This window comes from Micrasema longulum, unplaced genomic scaffold (assembly GCF_059751315.1).
Source record: "Micrasema longulum isolate JH-2025_06_02 unplaced genomic scaffold, ASM5975131v1 h1tg001124l, whole genome shotgun sequence".
Taxonomy (NCBI): Eukaryota; Metazoa; Arthropoda; class Insecta; order Trichoptera; family Brachycentridae; genus Micrasema; species Micrasema longulum.
Window position 1 is genome coordinate 337483 of NW_028278312.1, and position 25723 is coordinate 363205.

The 25723-nt window shown below is 31.0% G+C and overlaps 1 protein-coding gene across 1 annotated transcript in view; it reads left to right on the plus strand.

The window, feature by feature from the left end:
* Positions 1-25723, plus strand: part of LOC148276933 (uncharacterized) — a gene marked incomplete at its 3' end in the record, with an annotated part of 191739 nt that overhangs the window by 6965 nt on the left and 159051 nt on the right. The window contains exon 2 of the mRNA XM_088233568.1: positions 8083-8215. Within this exon, the coding sequence (XP_088089694.1) occupies positions 8083-8215 (133 nt within the window). The remainder of the gene's footprint in view (positions 1-8082; positions 8216-25723) is intronic.

Consider the following 25723-nt stretch of genomic DNA (forward strand, 5'->3'; position numbering starts at 1 on the left):
CAATTTATGTACCTATATGATAATGTTCGCTCACTGGGGTGTCCCGTCATGAGCAAGACATTTTATAATACTTTGAAACATGCCTTAGTAAACATAATTAAATCGTAATATCAAATACATATAAAACATTATAAAAACACACAAAACTTACAAAAAAACACTTTATTATTAAATACATCGTTTTACCTACTTGGCTCAATTTTTTTTTTAATAAAAGGAAATATTTGCGTTCTTATTATTTACCAAAATATTTCAATTTTGGGGCCATTTTCAACGAGTTGTAAATAACTCACTATTAGAAAATAGAAATCAAGTTGAGGTAGACTGGGGTTTAAACCTCGGACCTCTGATCCGTGAGTCCGCAACACTAGCCACTGGACCAAAACCCGATTATTTTTCACTCATCAATGCGTGCTTTGATGTCTGAACATAGATTTCGTAGAGTTTCTTGTTTTTTTTTTTTTTTAATCACGCGTTAATTTTCTTTTTAATCTTATACAACATAAAAATAATATTGGTACGAATTTGTTCCATCGGGAAATTACTTTATAAAAAGTTGTTATTTTTCAAATAACAAAAATGGATGGTCAAATATTTTGGTTAAAAATTATGAACCTCATTTTTTTATTACATTCGTTACATTATTTGTTTGTCTGTGTTCAGGCGTATGAAGAATACAGCTCTGCGTGTTTTTGATTCCATGGCTGCTCTAAGGTGAAAATCTTTTCAAAAAAGTCAAGTGAAGAAAAGTCCGCCTCCTATTGACTTAGCACTGATACTATTGGCCACACGGTTGACGTGAGTCAATCCTTTTACTTTGCAAATCTTATTTTTTCTTTTTTACACTTATTGACAACCTTCTTTTTAGGTTTCTGAGATACTTGCATACTCAAAACATCCATTTTAAATAAAAACAATTCAAATTTTAAACAAAATAACCTTAAATTGGACGTTCACTTTCAAACTGCACATTAAAAATGACAGCTAGAAAGAAAAATACAGCTAGCGCCACCGTGTTAAAATTTAGAACTATTGGACATTTGTTGTTTTTATACAAATTGTGAAGGATATTTGTTATTTTTCTCTACTGATTTTGTGGATATTGGTTGTTTTGACCTTATTTATAAACAAGTATCTGAAAAAGGGTGGGCACTAGATAATATTAAGGCAATAAAGCAATTTGATAAAATTTTTGACATTTGTTGTTTTTCTGCCAGGGTCTTCAATTGTAGTAATTGGCACGTTCGCCATCATGCTTGAGGTCCCTAGTGAGATCGGCAGGAAGCTTGCCACGAAATATTTATTTCTCAAGGTGTTTTTTTAGTCGTATTCTTATTTTACGAGGTGAAGGTCAGTGCTACGCAAGCTCCTGACGTCAATGCGTCCTGTAAAGAACTATTGTGACAGATCTCCGAGAATTGTTCTCGCTCTCCAAGCCTAGGTTTATAAAGAGCCCTGGCTACTGTGTGGAAGGCAAGAGTTCTCATTTTGCTAAATCCCTTCCAAACCCAAATCCTTAAAGTATCGGGCTATTAGGTAGGGGGTGAGTTCCTTAATATTTTCAGGTTCAACCAGTGGTCCCCCGAGGATGAGGCTTATTTCCTGATGTAAAGCATCACATTTACATATAAACTGTGTAGTTGTTTCCTCATATGCATTACAGAACCTATATCTTTAAGCTGTGAGCAACTCGATAAACTTGAACGACTTCAGAATAAATGCATAAGGTACATTTTTGGTCTAAGGAAATATGACCACATTTCTGATTATCGTAGGTAACTAAAATGGCTCAAAATTAGGCGTAATAAGCTGCATTTGAATTAACAGTGCAGAGCCCTATGCGCCATTGGGTGAGGATAGGGGTTTGATGGTGACGATATTATTTATTTTACAGCTTGTTTTATTATATTTTAAGAGCTTTTTAGATGTTTGTGAAAAAATACATGTAAATTGGCATTTAAAAACACGTTTTTAATAAGGTTGATTTTAATTTTTCTCCCCGAGCACTTTGTACTCGCAATTTCTGGAGATTTTAATAATTTTCTTCGTTTTATTTTATATTCCTGCTGCGTTTCAAATGGAAGAAGCACTTCTTCATACTCAAACTTGCCTCCCGACTTCATTCTTCTTTTTTCATCCCTTAAGTCTAGCGTGATTTCCCACCGGTGCGGGGGAGAGGAGGTTACACAGAATTACAAATTGACGCCACAAACTTTCACGCATTCGGGATACTTAAAAAATTCAAATGTTTTCTTTAATCAACGCCAAAATATTATACTCACATTTTTGAGCAAATGAAATATGGCTTTAAGTTTGTTTCAACAGAAATGGAAAAAAAAATTGAGAAGAGAATATGGAAGTCTAGGTATTTACAGAGCTTATGACCTGTCATTGATCGGTTTAAGTGGCCACTTTACACACTGTGTAACATTCACCATTCTGCCTATGTTAAATCATCCATATTTCCTCAACTCTTCCATCCGCTGACTTTTGTGAACTAAAATAGCTACGGTGACTGTTACACAGTGTGTAAAGTTGCCGGCCTCGTGGTGTAATGGTCAGCGCGTTTTCCTACCATATGATAGGTCTCAGGCTCGATTCCCGACATGGTTGACATGAAATATTTATTTAAAAAAAAAGGTTTTTACACATAAATATTTCATAGTACCCTGGACTGGCACCTGATGCATAGACTGATCATCTTACCTTCATGTAACAAAAATGGTCAAGTTACGCTGAAATTGGTGTACCAATACAGTGCCCTATTTTTTTATAAACTATGATTAATAATAAAAATAATCAGACCTCACTAGGGTTACCCGTGCCGAGGACACTTAACAGTTTACTTTTTTTAATAGTTTTACATCGGAGAATAAAGAAAGAATACTTGATAATCAGAGATAATTAACAAAATATTTAGACAGTGTTAAACACTACGTATTTATGTTTATAATTAATTAATGTTCATCTTAATTATTTATATTACAAAACGCACAATGAAATAACAAAAACATAACATGGCAAAGACACTTGAAATCCTTTACTGTACATTAGTGCGAAGCAACTTAGAATATGCATCACAAATATGGAGTCCTATGTACAATGTGCAGATATCACGCATTGAAAATATTCATCTAAAATTCGTAAAGTTCATGTGTTTTCGGTTGAAACTTGAGTTTAAATCCGATCAATATATTCATGTATGTAAAAAACATCACCTTTTGCCTCTACAAAAACGTCGTGAAATAGGGGATATAATTTATTTACTAAAAATTGCCTCTGGTTCAATCGACTGTCCTGAACTACTATGTAAACTTTCTATCAATGTTCCTTTTAAAGTTCTAAGAAATAACCTTTTTCTTCACATACCTCTTGTTTCATCTAATTATAGACAAAATTCATATTTATGGCGAACTTTTAATCATTTTCATGTAATAAATAAATCATTTAACATAGATTTATTTGCAAAAAATCTTAATGACGTTCGGCGTTGGCCTTCGAAATAATTCGTAGTATTTTTTCTTTTCTTTTGGATTTACATTAAATAACTATTCATTTTATGTTCAAGAATCTTTTTTAACTCACTATGGTGCTACTTGTGAAAACCTGTAATTAGCTAATTTGTTATTTGTTTTGTTATATATATAAGATCATTATAGCTGTTAGTTATCCCAATAAATAAATAACATAAGCCATACATTTGTAGAGCAGTTGAATCAATATCGGTTTGAGCAAATGAGACAATCCATTTTACTTCTACCCATGCACCATTAGTTGCAGAAAGGGAATGATTTATCATTTATCATTTATTTATTCATACATATGTACATTACAAAATAAAATATCTTAATTCATACATATGGAAATAATTAGGTAAAATTAGGTATATATAAAAAACTCATTAGTATACATAATATCCAAAGAATAATATGTTAAAAAGTAAGAGAATCTTGTAACGAAAAACTCCCTCAGAGACGTGAAAAATGACAATGTCCAAAGTGATATTGTTCAACATAGAGATAGCCCTTCCAACAGGCATAACCATTGGCAGGTTGGTCCTGTATATTGGAATGTGAAACAGTCTATGTTGACGCTGTCTAAGGTAATTATCAGGAACATAAAAGCTAATGCTCCGCAGAATTTCAGGGTTGTCAATAAAACCGCGCAACAATCGAAAGAAGTGCTGATGATGATGATAAAAGTGGCCATTTTAACCAGCCAATGACAGGCTATAAGCCCTGCAAATACCTTAATTCCGTATTCCCTTCTCAAAAATGTTTTCCCTTCTGTTGCGAGAAATAAGAATCTAAGTTACTCCCTGCGGCGGAAATTCAACATGTCAACAAACATTTGGACATACAAAAAACGTTGTTGAAATATATGTCTTTCATATTTTATTTTCGGGCAGTTATCATATGTCTATAACGTTATGTAAAAATAATAGTAATCAAACGTACATCATCATCATCATCAACCAACGCACGCGTATTGTCATACCTACCTTGTTTATTGTTGTACAATATATCGTATGCACTGCATTTTGTGGTTACCTACCATATTTAATAAAACTCGTTGCACATTTTATTCAAAATGTTTTATTCAAAATAAAACTTTAAAACTTAGTTTACTTTTTAAAAATACAGTCCAAACATTATAACTTACTTGTGGAAAATATTTTTAAGAAGGTTTCAAAAGTTGGTATAAACTATTTTAATTTTATTTTCTTTATAGTCTATCATCTTTCCAAGTTATCTCTTATACCCTTTTCAATCAAAATACACGTTTTAAAATTCATTTTTTTACCTACGCACCCACACACACGCACCCTCACACATTCATTCACACGTTCATATACACACACATAAATACAAACGTCGCACACATTCAATTTTGTAAACACTTTTCTTATGTATTATTAGAATAACAGTGGATTTTTTTAATTGGCTCTAGTATTGTTAATATATTTCTACTTATTTTTTATGTAATAGACATAAAAATTCCGAATAAATAAAATAAATAAATAAATTATTCCCTTTACGCACCCAGTGGTGCATAGGGCACTGCATTTGTTAACTAAAATGCAGCGTATTTGTGTCATCTGTTAAATGAAGGCAAGTAAATCAGTTCCAATATTGCAGTTTAAGCAAGCTTTAAAATCAATATTTTACGTCTACCCTGCCAGGAATCAATCCTCCAGAAAAGTAGGCAAACACGTCAACCGCTACACAACGAGACGGATTTGTCTCCACTTGATTTTATTATTCAGGATTTTTACCTAAGACCAGCCATCGAGTCGAAAATACTCGTCCAGGGTTCTGGTTCTATTTCACAAAACTGCATTCTTTATTCACCTAGACATAGAATGAATTAAACGTGCATACATTTTATGAATGATGTATCACGTGCAAAATGCACCGGATAATTATACTTATACATAAGATGCTTTTGTGCATTAAAATTTTTATTTCATAATGTGAAATTTATTAAGAAAAGTGTTTTTTTCGTAATTTTTTATTGTATAATATGCTTACATAAAATATTAGATGTTTTTTTCTATTGCAAACTACTTTAATATATTTAGTTAATATTAAAACTGTAACTGTCCAAAAAATATGCTAGCTGTTGTTCTTGGAGAGTGGCTTACAATTTTTTAGTTATTTATTCATTTAAAATTGCATAACCTTGAATATCCATGAGAATGAAAATAATAAAAAATACGAAATAAAGTAAAAAATAGTAAATAATAGTAGTGTTACTAATTTAAATACGAATGCTGTTTTCACAAGGGTTTAATAAATTTCTTTAAATTTTCTTTGAATTTATTTAGCGATATTAAAGTTTTAATTGTTTTTATTTTTTATAAAGTTTATATTTGAAGTACTAACTTTGTGGTTATTCATTATAATAAAATAAATAAAACAACTTTTTTTTTAACCACTAATTTTTATTTTTCACCGATCGGTTTCAAAGCAAACAAGCTTCTTCGTCGAGATTAACGTAACTAATGAATTGATTCCTTTTTTTAATATATATTTTTTTATCATGTTCACTAAATACTACAAGTGGACCCAATAAATCAAGTCGTTTTTTCTTACACGGGTTGTAATTTGATATCATTATTTTCGAAGTAAGGCAGGAGAGGACTAAAAGAAATATTGTTTATTTGGTTATTAATTATTGTTTTCTTATTATGAATCGCTTTTTTAATTTCTAAGATTTTTAAGTTGCCTTATTTTAATATTTTATTTTCAACATGAAGTACTTTTAATCCAGTTTATTTATTGAAATTATGATTATTTTCTATCAGATGATTTGCGAATTCAGAAAAAATATTATTATTTAAGCATCTTTAGTGTTGTTTAAAGAATTTTGGGAGCATTTTTAAATCATCCTTATTATCATTCCGAACAGCCATCCAATTCGTTACATTACGCTTTGATACAAACGGTTGAAATATAAATATGAAAAAAACATCGTTTACAAATAATAACTTTAGGGAAATATCACGTTATTTTTTACCCTCTATCGAAAAAAAAAATCAGTAAATATGCTGAAAATTTACCGGATTTTATTTTGAAGTATTTCTTAGAACGAATTTTTATCAAGGTTTATTTTTGAAAGTGGTTATTTATATATTTTAGCAAATCTAGCCGCCGAAGGCTCCGAGCCTTCAAGGGCCCAAGCTCGACAGATTTTTAATCAAAAGCAGCTATAACAAAAAAATGACAATAGAAACTTATTTACTTAGAGGCTCAGAAATTCAGAAAAAAGATTATTATTTAAGCATCTTAAGTGTTGTTTAAAGAACTTTGAGAGCATTTTTAAATCATCCTCATCATCATTCCCTTTTTGCACCCAATGGTGCATAGGGCATTGGATTAGTACACCAATTGCAGCATATCTCGATCAATTTTATTTTGTAATATGAAGGTAAGGAGATCAGTCTTACGCTTCAGGTACCAGTCCAGGGACTTTGAAGTATTTCAGTGCGAAAACAGCCTTTTAAATAAATATGTCATATCAACCATGTCGGGAATCGAACCCGAGACCTCTTGCATGGTAGGCAATCACGTTGACCATTACACCACGAGGCCGACAAATTGTAAATAGTTGTATGTAAATAGATGTACAAGATTTTAGTCAATCTTTTGTGTGGCGTCTGGTGGACAGAAGTATTTTGTAAATTCCTCAATCGTCAGACTATGCCGGCTCGGAAACGAGTGTGGAGAAATTAATGTGTTTTGTTTTTGATTTAGATTAAAAATTCTGTTCAAATTTGACCTTTTTGTATTTTACTTACCTATACTTAAACAATACCTACTATAAACTTCAACGTTTCGCCTCAAACTGTTATATTTTTTTTAAATTATTTAATTGTGTACGTACCAAGTTTTACGTAGTATTTCATCTTTGTTTAGATAAACATTTTTATAAAATATAATTTTATTTGATAATTAAAAGAAAAATAGTATTTCTGTTTATTGGTAACATATTTATTAGACCTTAATGTTCTTATTACACATGAAACGCTTGAATTTAAATTTTGTACCTGTCATGTAAAAGACCTTTAACAACTGTGATAGAATTTTTTTTTAAAAAATCGATAAAGCAATGTTCAAATAACTCACACACACACACACTTATTAATATTAATATTTTTATAATAATTAATTACATAATTTTAAATAACATAATGAAGTATTTATCTAGGATAAAATTGGTTGTTATTTGATAAGATCAAAATTATATTATTTTTAAGTCAAACAAACAAAACAAAAAACAAACACACCATCACGCCGTTTCCCCGTAGGGGTAGGCAGAGAGGATAGAACGCCATATCACTCGATCTTGGCATACAGACCTCGCTTCCTCTACATTCATACATCTTATCGTGCACGCGCGCCGATTATTCCTACTTCTGACATGTCCTTCTGCAAGTATTTTATGGACATGATCGCGCCATGTCTTTCTCGGTTTTCTTCGTTTTCTGCGTTATTTTAATTTCTTAAAATACTTTTTGGATCTGCATGTATTTTATATTTCATCTTCTTAAATCTAATTTGTACATTTCTTTTGTTGCAGTTCCCATATCGGACGTCCAGGGAGTGTTAAACAAGAAAGCAGCTCTTCCTTGTGATATAGAGCCTTTAGACAGGGATGATGCGGTATCCATGGTGTTATGGTTCAAAGAATCTGATGGTGAACCGCTCTACAGGTAAATAACATTCATATTTTAAAAATTCCTGTAATGTTTAGCTACACTTTTAAAGTCAAATAAGAGTATGTACATATCTTGAATATTGAAAAATTGTCGTTTTGGCGACTTTCTTCAACGATCTTGAGTGATTAATTTGAAATCATGCGTCATTTAGTTGGACTTGGCATCAAGTTCAGTAATTGATGCTCTAGTTTAAAGCTATAACCTCACCGGTATAACGTTCTCAACCGACAGCAACATGACAGATTCTTGATTAGATTATTTGTCCGTAGATACAATCCATTTGATGCCTTTTACAATAATATGCAATAATAAATTCAGCATTCATTCGTCGATTCATTAAACTGAATCAATCTTACTACCAAAAACGTGGTGCTGGCCGTGTGACATTTTCACATCGCAATTTGGTTAAAATATGAATACATATAAGTAAAAGAGAAATTCGGGTCATGGTCCCGCAGCTAGTGTCTCGGACTCGCGACTCAAAGGTCCGTGGTTCGAATCCCACTCTACCCTAACCTCATTCCCATTTTCGAATAGTGAGTTACAAGTCGTTGAAAATGGCTCTCAAAAGTAGATACTCGGGTAAATCATAAGAACTCAAATTTTTCTTTTTAAAAAAAAAAGGGAGACTGTAAATTTCAACCGAGGATTAAACGGATATCTAGAGACACTGAATCATCGTAAATAAAAAAAATAATTACTTACACTCATGGTAGCTTTTTTTTAAGATCGTTCATGCGACCGCACTTGTTTAGTTTACATTCTGTCGCGCAAGTAGCTTAGAAAGGAAACGCATCTGTAGATACGTTCGCCGCAGAAAAAATCAGAAAGATTGGTTGCAATATTATCTGTTCGGCTAGCAAATGTAACCCGTTGCAGTATGTCCAATGAAATGCAACTCCCTGATTTTCATTTTTCCTTCTCTAATTTTTTTCTTCCTATCTGTTGCTAATAATTTTGAAATTATCTCATTTGGTTAAAAAGTTATGATATTTTGGAAATCGAATAATCACAAAATCTTGTTTACTGAATATGTGTCCCGTGGTTTATCCTTCAAGGTACCAAATTATTGGACAATTTATTTTTATGTTTAATATCAATTTATTTATTTTTATAACACACCCTAGGTTATAATACAGGTTATTACAAGCACTGTAATAGTATTATAAAAATAAACAACGACACTATATATTTTTTTTTTTAAGACATGTACAAACCAAAAAAGCATTCTACGATACAAAATGAAAAGTAAAACTTTGCGTAAAAAAAAAATGAGACGCATTTAAACTTTCGGCACTTTAGACGAGGGATGCGATATATTAACAAAGACGATAGAATTTCCTGATTTTTTTATCTCGGCTGAGATTTTATACTAATTTTTATTATGGTTATCTTTAAAAACTCCTGATAAATTAAAAAAACAGCCTTAAGTGAACTTTTTAATTGAAAGGTTTATTTTCCTTTTAATCGGAATAAATTCAGAAAAGTTCTCGTGTTTCGCGCTACTAAAATTTCCATGTGTAATTCGCCTCTCATATGCCATAGCCATTAGCCTGACGTCATTGTTACCCCTAACAAAAAGCTTCGAACATGATCTAAACAAAAAAGCTCATGGGAGTTTTATGTTACGTAGAGGTTAAAAAGGTCAGAAGCTCCTTAAATTACCTTGTCAACCCTACCCGACCTTGATTGCTCATTAAAGGTCAAATGAAAAGGCATATTTTCTGAAAAGAATTGTAATGTTGTGTTTGTTAATATTCGTAAATTTATATCATAATAAATATTTAAATTTAGTTCATTGATTAAAATGAAATTCAGTTACTTCTAAGAACTAATTTAGAATATATAATTATGTACAATAATTGCAATCAACGTAACCGTATTTTTTTTATTAATTATACAATGATACATATTGCAAAAAAATTATAACGTATCCCTCACTCCATGAGGCCAAGAGCCCAGTGTTAAGTTGGGATACATAATATTGCAAAGTGCAAGCATACATAGTGTTCAAGAATACAGTTTTAACAATAATCATATAAACATTTAAATTAATATCCGGTCAACGTGGTTAATAATATTTTAATAAACGCAATATCTCGCAGCCGTCTCCTACAATGATCTTTTCCTTAAACGAAATGCGAACTTGTACACTTCTCTTGAAAATGTCTTTCATTTTTGGAGAACAGATGTTCATCCAGGACATTTAACACTCTTGAACACATTTTAATAAATTATAAAATGTAAACTTCTACTATGTTATTAAAATGCTGCTCATATAAGTTTATTGTATGAAAAGAAAACGACCGCAGTTTCGGGAAAGCATTTCTCGCGTCTTAAAGTTTTGTATCACCCATCGATGCGAGAATTATTAGAATTGAAATAAATACATCCTTATCTCTTGTTTTGCATATGTGGCATTGCTGGTAATTTTATTTTTTTTTAATTATTCAATCCTTTTATTATTTTAAGAATAAAAATCGCAAATATTTTATTTGCAGCTTACTGTGAGAAAGCTTTGTCCTTATGCATTTTCTCTGTATTTTAATATCTCGATGACAGCTACGTAAAAATCTTCTTTGCGACTGCATTCCCAAGATTGAGACTTCAATCCTGGGAATCGGTTTGCAGCAAAGTTTTGCATTTTGTCCTCCACTGCTCTCTTCTCTCTGCAGCCCTCTTCAGCTCAGCATATGGGTCGCAATTCAAATTCTTTGCACACTTGTTCTAAGTACTCCTGTCGGGGGCGCTCTCTGTGATTTGTCCCCTCAGCCATTCCCTCTATTATGTCATGCAGAAAACTCTCATGACGCATAACATGGCCGATTTATTGGACTCGCCTCTCTGACATGGTATACTATCGTTTATTAAAAACGTCAGCTTTTCAGGAAAGCCGATTAAATACATTTAAGACAATCGATTTTATACTAAGTCATGTAATACATTTGAAATTATTAAGTACCAGCGAATCTGACAAACGTTGTTTTGCCCGAACGTTGGCTTGCCTGCTATTAGCTTGGAAAAATACTTTTTATTGATTAGTAGGTACACAGTTACTTGTTTATGATGGAATTCCAAAACTAAAAATTATTAATATTCAAATATTGAATTTAAGAAGGTACCTAAAAACTTTCTTATATTTAAGTACCAAAACATTTTTCAAATAATATCTAATTTTTTTTTTAAATACAGAATCGTTTTTTTTAAATGTCAAACCCTACTTTTTATAACAACGGTGCAGTATATATTTAGGATTGCGGTTTTCAAAAATGTATGTAATGTCGGTTAATATAATTTAAGTATACCAAAAAATCTAGATAAAAGAAACAAATGGTAAAAAATTAAAAGGAATTTAAGAAAATAGTCTGATTAGGATCCATAAAAAGCGAAAGTTGTTTATAAACATTCAAAAACAAATCTTTTTTTAACACAAAAAAGTCAACATCCTTCTATTTTTTTTGTAAATGCATTCTCGCCGAATGCAACCCTGGTTGGTCGATGAAAAAAATATTTATGCTCCTATTTTTTTTTTACATATTAGATTGAAAATTTAAATATTTACGAACACGCGCAGCGCAAAGACCTACATTTTGCTGAAAACTGTACGTAAATCGGTTAAGCCGTTTAGCGGAAGTTTAGTGACGTCACACGTACAGAAGAATTATATACTAAGATTATCCCAAATTCAAACCAGATTAAATAAAATCATAGCAAATATCAATGTGAGAGTCTTTTATCAGCTCTCCTGAAAAATTAAAAATAAAATCCAATTTGATACCAGTAATAAGTGATGCGTACCAAAATCAAAAAAACATTTTGACCTAGAAACAATTTGATTAGAAAAACTTTTTTCTTAAAATATATGCACAATCGTAAGAGTTGGAACGATTTCCTTACAGAAAATATAAAGCGTCACTCATAATATGTTATAAAAATGATCGATACTTTATGTGTAATATATTACAACAGAGTCGTAGAATATTTTTGAGGAGGGAATGTTAAATTGAATTTTAAATGTTAATTAAAGTTAAGATGTTTAAAGGACTTGTCGCCATATATGTAGGAAAATAAAGGTTGTAAAATATTTATTTATTATAAAGCCCTCTGCGACTTTTTAACTGACACATGACTTGGTTTTGAGATAAATTGATAAATATGTTTTTAAATTTCGAAGTGATATACTTTACAAAATAAACAAATACAAATTCAAAAAGTAACTGCAATCGATATAATATGTATGTATCCAAACACGAGTGATATAGCGTTCTGTCTTCTCTGCTTACTCCTACAGGGAAACGGCGTAACAGATTGTTTCTTTATTTTAAACATTCATCCATCTCATTAAATTATGCATTGTTTTTTGCAGTAGGTACTTAAAAAATAACCTTTCTTAAAATTCCTTCATTGTATGCGTTTCTTCGAAATAAAATATTTTCTAAAATAAAAATGCATTTTACGTTACGCAATATCAATTGTGTATATAATTATATGAATTAATATACAGTATACGCACAAATTTTATTGTGTGGTTTCCATTTCTCGAAACATTAAATGGAAATTATTTTCCTTACAAATTTCCGAGAAGAATTTACGAATGAATATTAGCATGTTTATATAACTCGGTTTCCCATAAAACACACATTGATTCAGGCCTTTAAATAAATCACCATTTTATACCCATTAGGCGTCTTTCCTAGGGCCCATAATATGAGGCAGGGTTGCAAGCTTGGAGAATATTTAAGTAAATTCTTTAAGGGTGTATGGTAATATTTCATATTTGGTGGCAAGGAAAGATAAATCGGGGTATGTAATTGCCTTAAATTCTTTTCGGACAAGTTTTTCAACTAGGAAAACTATTAATAATATAGAAAGGAGGGAAATATTTAATAAATTATGATCCTGCCAGTCTCCTTTGCCCTTTATAATATTATATAATTTATCGACCCATGTTTTAATCGATTTACTTTGGCTCAATTATTTGTCTGAAACTTACAATTTTTTACTGAAAGTATCCACTAAAATATTGGAAAAAACTTTTTTTTTAACATATTTCATTGCAATCCCAGTATTTTAACAGCGTTGGTTATTTTTAATACTTAAGTATTTAAGATTAGATTCCAAAATGAATAAATAAAAATGTATGTTCTTTACATATAATTAAGAATAGTCCAGAAGGAACGTAGAATCATATTTGAATACATCGGACTGTATCCAATAATTCCCCTACTATGCCTCACTTTCCCCGTTTGCATTCGTGATGCCGCCGCGTAATGTTGCACGATGGGAAAAAATATAATTATAACACAAATGTAAGGTAAAAAAAATCTATCTGTTAATTTCTCTAAAATGTTATTGTGCACTCGTAAATATTGATTGACACAACAGAGAAGATAAGTAAAGGGTCACTTAATAAGAGTAATTGAATTAATGAATTTTAAACTTAAAATATAAAACAAATTTTATTTTACATAAAACTGATATTTTTATATCATGTCAAATAATATTTGATGTTTTAAAGATAATGTCGGTCAAATTTCCACCACAGGGTTGTTTAATTCGAGGTCCGATTTTCATTAGTTCTCTTATTAGATGAGCAAAGTACGGTCAAAAAAATTACTACCTTGGCTACACTAACGAAATGTTAATTTTGTATTTTTCGACAATCTGACAGATGGAGAAATAAGTCAATTTTTAAGTAGACAAGCGCCGTGGCGCAGTTGGTTTGACGGCTATATGTGAAACTGGCGTCGCGGGTTCGATTCCCACCAGTTGCAAGAAAAAAATCCAAGAAAGATTTTTTTCTCAATTGGTCTGGGTGTTGTAGTGTATTTTTCATTACCTTCTTCCATATCCCCTCTATCCTACCTGCTGACAAGCCTCAAAATAGACGCTTAGCGGGTTATTCCTTTTAAAAAAAAAAAAAGTAATGCATTTTACATACACATTCATTTGCTTATTACACATAAAATATGATTGCATCCTGTTCCTTCAAGATCCTACGAGTATTTATACACTTTAAAAGGACACAATACGGCATAGTTGAATTCAAATCAGGAGTCGCGTACTGAGCGACGTCTACAAATAAACTAATGGATCAAAACGTAAACCTACTCATTTATGAATAGTTTAGTTGCCTTCTGTTTGATGTGCGTATGCGGTTTCTGGACTATTCTTAATTCTATGGTTTATTGGGGTAAATATTTATCCAAAATAAAAGATACATGAAATAAAGGAGTGTTGTAAACTAATAATGGCATCGGACGACAAATCGCATGATTTACATTTCTGTCGAATAATGTTTCGCATGAAAGTTTTACTTTTTCAGATAATTAAACACTTAGAAAAAAAAATCATCAAAATGCAAATAAGGGATGTATGTAATTAAAAATACAGAAAATAAAGCTATAATTCAATGAAAATGGCCATTTTTACCAATTTAAATATGTCCATTAGAGGGTGAAAACTCTAATTGGTCAAAAAAATAAGTAGAAGTATTTTAAATATAAGATTATTTTATATCGTTATAATATTGGTTACATGCAGATAACAGAAGCGGAAGTAATTTTTGTATTATAAATCAGAAACTTTATGGAACATGAGGACACCTTGAAAGGCGAAAAAGGATTCCATGAAGGGGTATTTTTAGAAGCCTTCTAGAAGGGTAGAAATTTGTAACACATCTCGATCGATTACGCCCACGTTAGTTTTAATATCAGTGTTTATAAATATATGAATAATAATATGCTTTCTCAAAATATGAGATTGTTTATTTTTATTTTAAGTTTAGTGCCACGGTCGTGTTATTTCATGAATCCAATTTGACGAAATCATTGTTATTTAAATATAATAGTTTTCAAAAGTCAGGTGATCGGGTATTTACTCAACAAAAACCAAAATGCCGCCAATATAACGCCAGCATAACAACTGTTCTCCTCTACGGATGCGAATCGTGGCACTTCACTAGAATAAATGTCTCGGTGCGCCAACTGTCATCTAGCAAAGGCCATACGATTGCCTGAGCCATGTACTGCGGATGCCTTTTGAGAGCCTTAACCTAGCTTGCCTACTTTAAAAGGCATCAGATTATCGACGTCCTGGACGTCCGCGTCCACTGCTGAATATTCATCGGCCGTTCATGTCAGAACTACGGGACGCGAACCTGTCTTGGGAGGATGCGCAGGAGTTGGCAGCTGACAGAGATACCCGTGGGATCTTTGTGAACACCATATGCTCCAACTAGGAAGCGAACATGGAATGATTATTATATTTATCTACCCTTTATTTACTGGTTAAACAATAAATCCCACGTAATTTTTTTATTTTTTTATTTATTAATTACATTATACATACATTTGTTAAGGACAGAGACGCAGTTTATAGCGACACAATCAGGAACGACCCAAGTCTGTGAACTTGCTCCGACTCGCTAGAAAATCCGTGTTGAGTCGGGGCACTTGTAATGCATTCATACCATACATTCACACACATATATACATATATATTCGCACATACATATTTACATTATATTTTATACATACATATACATATATATTAAGTTTATACACATCATTGATACTTTATACATTATTACATTTTACATTTATAAATACATATAAATCATTTACCAGTTAGTCTACATTTGATCGTCGAAATCTATTCCCGTTCGAGCAAACCAGTTACTCAAACCAGATTTGAATTTCGGAAATGACTCAGATTCCTTTGTTACCTGATCTAGTTAATTAAAAATTCTTGGACCTACCACAGAGAAATGTCTTAAAGCCAATTAAAAATATAATTCTTTTCTATATTTTTGGAAGTAAATTTACCATTTTTCCCCACGCGCACACAACTGTATTCGTTGCTCGCCTGGATATAGACTCTAAACAAATGCTTCTGCTTATCTGAATAAAATTCCAACGGGACATTTTATTACATTGATTTAGATTATGCAAAACTCAGAGGTCGTTGTTTAGCCGAATTCAAAATCATAACTAATACAATGATCACACCCTTACCTAAAAGCATTTTCAATTTTTTACGTGACTTGAGTTAAATCCCAGCCATTTTAATGGAATGTATAACAATTTTCTCGAATATAGAACCAAAGATGCTTTCTGAAAACAATGTCCATTTCGTGCCAGGATTTCGAAGCCAAAACTGAAGGCTAAAGACGTTTTAATATTATGATCTTCATCACTATTGATGGCTTCCTTTAGGTCCTAACATTAAGCTAAAGACCTGGTTAATGGCTTCATTTTTAGTATCTCGTCGGATCCGAAGTTACGAATATCATTTCAGCAACATTCAAATTCTTAAAATGGTAATCAACGTTATTTATCTTAGAAGAGATATCGAAAGTATTACAAACATCTTAATAATCAAATCGAACAGAGATTAAAGTCTACTAATAATTTATTTGATAAGTAGACTCATATCAGTTTTTAATTTAAATGTTCAGATTTTAACGTAAAAAATAACAAAATAAACGCCAACACAATAATATACATTTTTTTATTGAAATTAAAACAGTTTGTTTTTTTTTAACACTTTATATTTATTTAATTAAAGACCGATTTTTAAACTATACAAGCTTCCTTTTTAAGGTATAAATTTGAAAATGTTAATAAATTATTTTTGTTTTTATCCGATAATAAATATATTTAATCATCAAACTATTGAAATCAATTTACTTTGCATTAGCTTAATCCATATTACAGTGGGGGTTTAATCTGATAGGGTGGTGCTTTTAAAACAAATATTTTATCGGTTAAAAAAATACAAATAATCATTATAAATGCCTTAATTAAAAAACCTTCTTCTTTTCCCACAGTCCAATTGTTTAAGAAATTTAGGGTTTTAGATAAAAAATCGTTATTTAAAAAAAAACGTTTACTTCAAATACATAAAGATGAAATTAATAGTAGTTTTTCTACGTCACAAAACGTAAGTACGTGACTTAGAATAACTGGTAACATCTTAATTCAAAAATTAAAAACAACTATAACACATCATTATACTTACTGAGGAATATTTTTGTTTTATTAAATGAACAAAGGAAACAAAAATTGCTGTCAGGAATACAACATATATTAAAATATTAAAACAAAAGAGTAGTACTGATTTAAAACATCGTATTTTTTTGTAATTCATATAATTTTATCCAAAAAATATTTACTGCTTACATATAAAACAAACACATTGTTTAAAGACGTCACTCCCCATTACGTATACTAGCCTTGTTATTTTCTTTTACGTAATGGGAAACGTTAATGTAAATACAAGGTGTCCAGCGGCAGATTTCCGATTTTGAATTTAAATAATATTCCATTGGAAACTACAGGAGAGACGCATGGGGGTGGTTTGGTATAGTGAGCGTTGCGGATTTGTCAGGCACGATGGAGCGTCGAACAGGAGAGCAGCGTGCTTACGCTATTGGGGCGTACCTAACCAATGACTTTTGGCCCATTGCCGCGCGGCGTAAGTTTTGAGCTCGCTTCAACATACGCCGCATTCGTATTACGTCATCGACTAAATTAATTAAGAACTGGGTAGCACGGCTTAGAGCTTCAGCTTCAGCAATAAACAACCCGGGGCCTAGTCCAAGACCGATGGTATCAACCGAAAAAAACGTGTAATCCGTTAGTGATTCTATACTCGAAAATTCGTGATTTTCAATCTGCAAAAGCTCTTCGGTTTTGGGTATTCCCAGGTCGACTTTGCAAACGATTTCAAAAAGAAATTAAAGTGTTTTTTTATTTGATTTATTTACTTTATATTCATATACAATTTATATACATATAAGGGCAGACATATTTTTATTTATTTATTTAACTTTTTGTACATAATGTTGATTGTACATTGGCGGGCTTATTGCCAAATGGAAATTTCCCACAACTAACCAATTTAAGCCAATTATAATACCAAACAATACCAAACAATTTCTTCCAACCAACCAATTTAAGCAATACCTCAAGGTAATTTCTTCTGACCTACCCAAACCGTTTAGTTTGAGAAAATTACAAGTACATGGATATAATTTAACAGAATACAGTTTTATATAACAATTTAAAACGGAAAATAAACTAAAAAATTTACACTTATAATTTTACACAAAAACTAAAAACAAATATAAACTAAAAAATTTATACTAAAGTTCTACTTTTGCGACATTTAAATCGTGCAGAAGTTACAGGATAATGATGATGAATCAAGAAAATCGTATGCCGAACAGATATTGGAAAGAATTTCGACTGATTATCGAATGGCAAACATCTTCTTTATCAATAAAGCACATTTTCATCCCGACGGTTGTCAATAAACAAAACTGTCGCTACTGGGATCCAGACAATCTGAAAAAAAAATGCGTGTGACTGTATATTCAAAAAGTCTCTGTTTGGTGTACCGTTTCAGCGAGATGCATTATGGAGCCTTACTTTTTAAAAACGAGCCATAACCGTCAACTTCAAAGACACTGTGAAATGATGACACGTTTTTTAGACAACACGTTGAAGGTGGTTCTTTCTTCAATCGAAACACACGGTTTCAACAAGATGGTGCAACTGCCCATACAGTCCGACCATCAATGAATGCGGCTGGGGTATTATTCACAGGAAAAAATCTCCAGATCACCAAGTCCGCAAGAACTCCCGATCTCAGTCCATGTGACTTTTTTGTGGAACTATCTCATGAGTCTCGTTTACAAAAATCAGCCTGCCAGTATTGCGCAGTTAAAAGACAATATCCGATCTGAAATAAACGTAATTTCCAGTGCACAGTGTAGGCGGGTTTTTGAAAAAAGTCGACATTTAAAAAATGTGATCCGCTTTGGTATTCTGTTCATAGTTTTAGTCTATGTGTTTTCATTTTTTTTTTAATAATTAAAAAAAAAACGGAAATCTGAAATCCTTGTATACGTATTAAATTTGTATTTAGTCCTAATATTACATACTTAAATTTTTTTCTGAATAAACCGAAAAAAATGAAAATGGTCAATGTTATTTATTTATTTATTAACGGACATTGTCCATGTAAACGATTTAAAGAGTTTAAATATTCTAATTAAAGAAGAGTTTAAAAAAATAATTTTTAAAAAAGAAGCGTTGATAAACATAAGGGACATGAAGACAAGATGTGAACTGTTTATTTAGTGGTCGTTTAAATCGTTGTAAACTGAAACAAAAAAACTCCAGATCTTGTTTTCATTAAACAGTACGAGAAAGACGGGTCATTGGAAAATTAAGGCCATAGTTTGTTCTATGCTGTTCAATGAACAGTACTTCATTGTTTCTTAGCCTTCGAGTCGGAATATTAAATTTACTTGTCCCAGTAATGATGGAACATCTATTATACCATTAAGTATGCCGAACATTTATATGGAATCAATATTAGTTCTACGTTTTTGTAGACTAGAAATATTAAACATTGGCTCTATATCAGCATAAGAATAATTACCTCTCTCTAGTCCAAGCATCTACGCTCCTTTTCGAAGCAAGCGATGTTGGACTGATTCATGTTATGTTTTGCTGTATTTAGAAGGATGAAGAATAAATTCTTTGTGAAATAGAAACAGAATTCTTGACGACTGTTTTGAAGTTGAATACTACAACTTTCAGATAAAAATCCTGAAAAAAATATAATTGGGTGGAATTTAGTCTGAATCGTAGTGAAGTGGTTTGCTTATACTACGCTTAAGGTTCTGGGTTCGATTCCTGACAATGTTTTATAAGTAATTTTTTGTGAGCCATTGAGTCAGAAACAGTCGTCCAAGATACTGATTCTATTTCAAATACAGAACCGATTTCTTTATGGGTTTTTATATTTACTCATTATAAACTTGTGTATGTACTCGTACGAATTTCAATAATAAAAAAACGGAACCCTAAAAAGGATACCAAGTTATCGCTTACTTCGAAACTGATGTTCATAGATTCATCCATTGTAAGAAGGAACCCTTTATACGCGTCAGGATATTTGTTCAGGATAACAGAATCCACGGCGCGTCTACAAGGATTCCCAATTTACGATCATTTTACCCAGAATTGAAATTCGGTCGGCGTTCCTTCGGGCGAATAAGCAAGTATTGGAAACATTTCACACATATATTATAGAACCCTTAGTAATAAGTTACGTTACACTCGTAATATGGTTCGCACTTTACAATTTAGCACTAGCATTTTTACTACAACAGGATCGAATATCAGGAACAATCTGCCCTGGACTTTTTCATTCATGGGCTAAGATTGTTTTTAATTACTTAGATATTTAAAAATACGTTGCTTTTATTTATTCTAGAAACAAAAACGTTCCAAAAACAATTTAAAAATATATATATGACTAGCTTATACCCGCGACTTTGCTTGCGTGGTATTAGGGAAAATTAGTTATGCAACTATCAATTTTGTATTTTAGCCGTAAGAATTTTTTGGGTTGCCGGTCCTCCAGCTATCGTTATAAAAAATATACAACGATACGTTAGTCTATGGTAACACAGCATAGTTATTATGTTCACAGATCCAAAATCTTTCTACAAAACCAAAACAAAAATCAAAACATTACTAACCATAGATAAACAAAGTCAATTTTAGAAACTTGAAGAATTAATTACAAATTAATTAATTTTGACAACTCACATTACCTCCTTCTCATTTTCAAATAATGTTGCTCATTGTTGATATAAAATGCATATTTTTCATTGTACTTTTTTAATTCAAAATGAAAAACAGGTATTCGGCAAACAGTCGCTCCGTTGAGACGAGCAGTAAATTATAGTATAAATATACACAATATCACCGACACCTTTTTAAATATTTTTTTTTTCATTTATTCAGGAAACATACAGTACGGCTACATAGTGTTATATTTTACACACTTGGACTTAACTCTAATGGACCAGTAAAGTTTCCATATAATATAATAATTATATGTAAAGTTACCAATGAAAGTAAAAAAAAGAGAAGTAAAAAAACAAATCTAAGTTATTTAAAAATTAAAATTAAAATAAAAAAAGGATATTTAAAAGTTTATGGTTAGTGTTTGCAAACAGAAATAATATTTAAAATGAAGAATTTTTTTTATTAAATTAATTAAAGGGTAAGAATAAAAATAAAGAGTGAAAAACATGTGAAAAATAAAAAACATTTTCAAAAAGGAACATTTTCACCGAGGAAAAACATAAATATACAGATACATATTTTATGAGATTCAAAGAAACGATGAGAAGAATCTTTAAATGAAAAAATATAAGACAAAAATTTATGTCTATATAAAAAACATCTCCAAAATTGATGTCACATTATAGTAAGAGCAGCAATATATTGATTTTATGTACATATACAATATAAGTAATTAAAATAGGTTTAAAAGTATAAAAACATGGCAATGTTAAAAGTACTTTAAAAGTATAAAAACCATACTTCACATGTTGAATTTCATAGTTCATAGAAACTCATAGCAACTTTAAAATTGCGACATCTTTTCCACTTCTGCATATTAAATAATATCAAAAACTAATAAACAAAATATAAAATTTAAAAAAGTTTTTATGCCTGTGCGCTACCGGTCAATGAATTTTTTCTAGTATTTTCACCGGTCAACAGGCTAAAAAGGGTTGAGAAACGCTGTCCTAGAGAGTGGTTAGTTTTGGTATTTTTATTTTTTGTCGGCCTCGTGGTGTAGTGATCAGCGCGTTTGCCTACCATGCAAGAGGTCTCGGGTTCAATTCCCAACATGGTTGACATGAAATATTTATTTGAAAACGTGGTTTTACTCTAGAATATTTCATAGTACCTGGACTGGTACCTGAAGCGTAAGATTGATCATGTTACCTTCACGTAACAAAAATGATCAAGATACGCTGCGATCGGTGTACCAATGCAAAGCCCAGTACACTATTAGGTGAGGAAAGGAAATAAAATAATAATATATACAAGTACATATACAATTGAAGTCAAATTCAACTAAAGAATTTTAAATTAAAGAATGTATCGGGTTGTGGTTCCGTGGCTAGTGTCTCGGACTCACGGATCGAAGGTCCACGGTTCGAATCCCACTCTACCCCAACTTGGTTCACATTTTCTAATAGTGAGTTATTTACAACTCGTTGAAAATGGCCCTCAAAATTAAATATTTGCGTAAATGATAAGAACGCAAATATTTTTTTTTACAAAAAAAAAAAAAAATCAAGGACAAAAATTAAATAATAACTACTACCTCAAGACAAGATCTGGGCCCTGAAAACAGTGGAAAGTTAAAATTTATTTTCAATTTAACTACAAAGTAAAATAAAGTTTTCTGTATGAAAAGCAGAATATGCATACATTTTTTTCTTCTTAATTATAGGTTACCGACTAAGATAATTAAAATGTACGTACAAATATACTAATTTTCGTACACAAATATCAGTTTTTTTTATGGACAATTAAAGATAACTCTTTTAACTTCCCACAGTAATCAGGGCCCTGATCTATCTTAGTGATTGGTTAAATTTAGAAAGACGTACACTAAGAAAGTCCAGATAGTGTCTCGAGAACTATTCAGAAAAACTACCTTAAACACCAATATATTATGTCCCCCTGACAGAAATCGAACGCGTGACCTCAAGCGTGGTAGATGAATACACCAACCACTACACTAAGAGGCGGACTTATCATTTTGTTTTTCAGAATTTTAACCTGAGAGCAAAAATAAAGATCTAGATGGATACTTAAAAAAAGACGTAAGATTTACGTACAACATAACGAGTTAAACCTTTAATGATATTACTGAACCCAAACTACACAAATTAAATCTCTGCTCATAGAAATTTAAAGCAACTTTAAACGGACATTCTTAGTCACAACACGTGAAGCACAAAAAAATACGTATTCCTTAATTTCATTTCTATTTTGCACAGAACTTTATTCTTCATCAGAAAAATCACAGTTTTTTTATCAATAACATGATGTTGTTTTAATGATTTTTTTCTGAATTTTGCAAACTATCATCCTTTCAACAAAGAGCAATTGTAGATTGCGGTGTTGTAGCACCGATATTGTATTGAGAAGTGGTTAACTGACAATAAAACTACATCCCTTAACAAATCCTACAATAGGTGTGCTGAGCGCTACTTCCCGAGTACCAAGTAGAACTTTTCTAACTCTGTAGACTGCACTTTGTCTCGGAAGAGCAAAAACTATGAAACTTGTGTCTTTCAAACTCGCTCTTCAGCTCAGCTACTTGAATGAATTTCAGAGAAATATAAACATTTATTTTTTGTCAAAACAAAAAACAATCAAACGAATTGAGTTCTTCTTCGCTTACAATATATTTTTTAAATTATCTATGTGAAGCATATTTCTTTTCAAAACATATTAAAACCTGCTGATAAATTGTATACCTACAATTCAGTTGTACTTTTAAAATTACGATTATTTTTGTTAATATTTAAAAAAAAAATAGATTTTAAGAAGTACTTAAAATTTAACGTGCCTTATAATACAAATGACACTGTATTCTTACACTGATTTCTATGTATCTCAAGAATTTTTTGTACATTATTTTTACTATTGAAGATGGTTTTATATACCAGTTTTCCTAAAATAATACTTCATGGGCGCTTTACAAAGTCATTCAATGAATATTGATTTTGATTCATAGAGGTGGGGGTCAGTGCTTTTCAAACTCTCGACGTCACTGCGACCTGTGAATATCTATTGTGACAGATCCCTGTGAATAAAAAGAACTTACATACATACATATTTATGAATATACATATATATTTATATTGTTTTTTATTACTTTTTTTAAACTTTTTTTTACATATTTTTAAATTTGGGTTTTAGGCCGGAGCGTTTTCAACAATCTTAACAATTTTACATCGATCGATAAGGTGATTGATTGGTTTACTCATTAAGGTTTTAAAAAAAAAACAGATATTTTTTTTATAATCATTGATCAGTAAGTCCAACTTATATTCACTACACACTCTCGCATACACACAATACTCACACACCCATACACATATACACACACTCCAACACACCCTTAATATATATACTCACTCTAACTAACATGTACAATAAAAAAACAGATACTCTAAATAAGAGTACGCATTGTTTTTTTTATTTATTTTATTTTATTGTGACTATTATTATTTTGATTTATTGATATACATTTAAAAAACTTATTACTACTACGAGATTTTATTAATAATCTAGTAAAATTAGAATTGATTGTAAAAATAGCATCTATCTTAAATCAAATTTTATTCAAATTAATCTTCTATAAATTCTAATAAACTGCTTTAATAACAAATAATGAAAACTAAATTTTGGTCTGTATACAATTTTTAACTTTTCTTTTGTGACTATTGGTGTTCACATATGTTGGTGTTCACATATAAAGATGTTTACTCTTATTATTTTTTATTTTATAAATTGTATTTATATTGTGATATCTTTTACTGTTTGTGAACTGAAAATAAATAAATACATAAATTACATGCCACGGATTCATTCATATGATTTAAAGAAAATATGAATTTAAATTTACTTTCAAAACATCACTTCACTCTCACAGTTTTGTTTTTCTGGTTGGAGAGCATACCCGCCATGGGGGATATGACCGCAAATACGCGTTTACCAAATTTTATTTATTTATTTATTTTATTTTACTTTGTTTTACTCATTATTTTTTTTAAAACATGCATGTATCATGACTCTTCTTATCGCCACGCCACATATGTGGCTAATCTAAGCGTTAGACATCTGTAAGCTAGTTCATCTGAAATGCATAGTCCCTTTAGATATTTCAGAGCAGAGTTGTGCAGTAACTTAGTATACTATACATACATATCAGGGGCGAACCGTGCATAGAAGCGATTATGCGCAGCTTACCATTATATTTGACTAACCATAATATTGTTTTATTGTAACTTTATTTGCAGAAAAACAAATAAACAATAACCATTTATTTTTTATCATTTCCACCGTTCGTATTTTTATCCTAATATAAATATTAATATTAATAAAGCCCGCCCAGCGCCTGCGGTGAGCTAAATTAAAAAAACTAGCCGATTATTCCAGCTTATTTTTTCGTACAGACAAGTATACTATATTTTGAATGTCATAACCCCCAATGCGGGTTTTTTTCTTAGATTAAACTTGCAGATTACACTAATTATTTGAAGATTCTTGCTTAGGAAAACAGTGTTTCAAACATTATTTCTTTAGCACTATTTTTCTTTGAGATGGTACTTTTGACATAAGACCATAATTACTTTCATGCGTCATATTGTATGACATATGGCGCTCGACGCAGCCGTTTTTAGCACTATTAATTTCTAGAACAATTCAGCTAGTTGACATTTCATTTGAGTACGTAATATATACTGAAATCATAGTGCTATTTTTTATTTATTTTTCAATGAGCTATATATGAAAGTAATGGATAATATATCTTTATTATATAATATATCACGAAATTATGTCGTTTGAGTTGATTTCGTGGATCAGAGTTGATGTATCA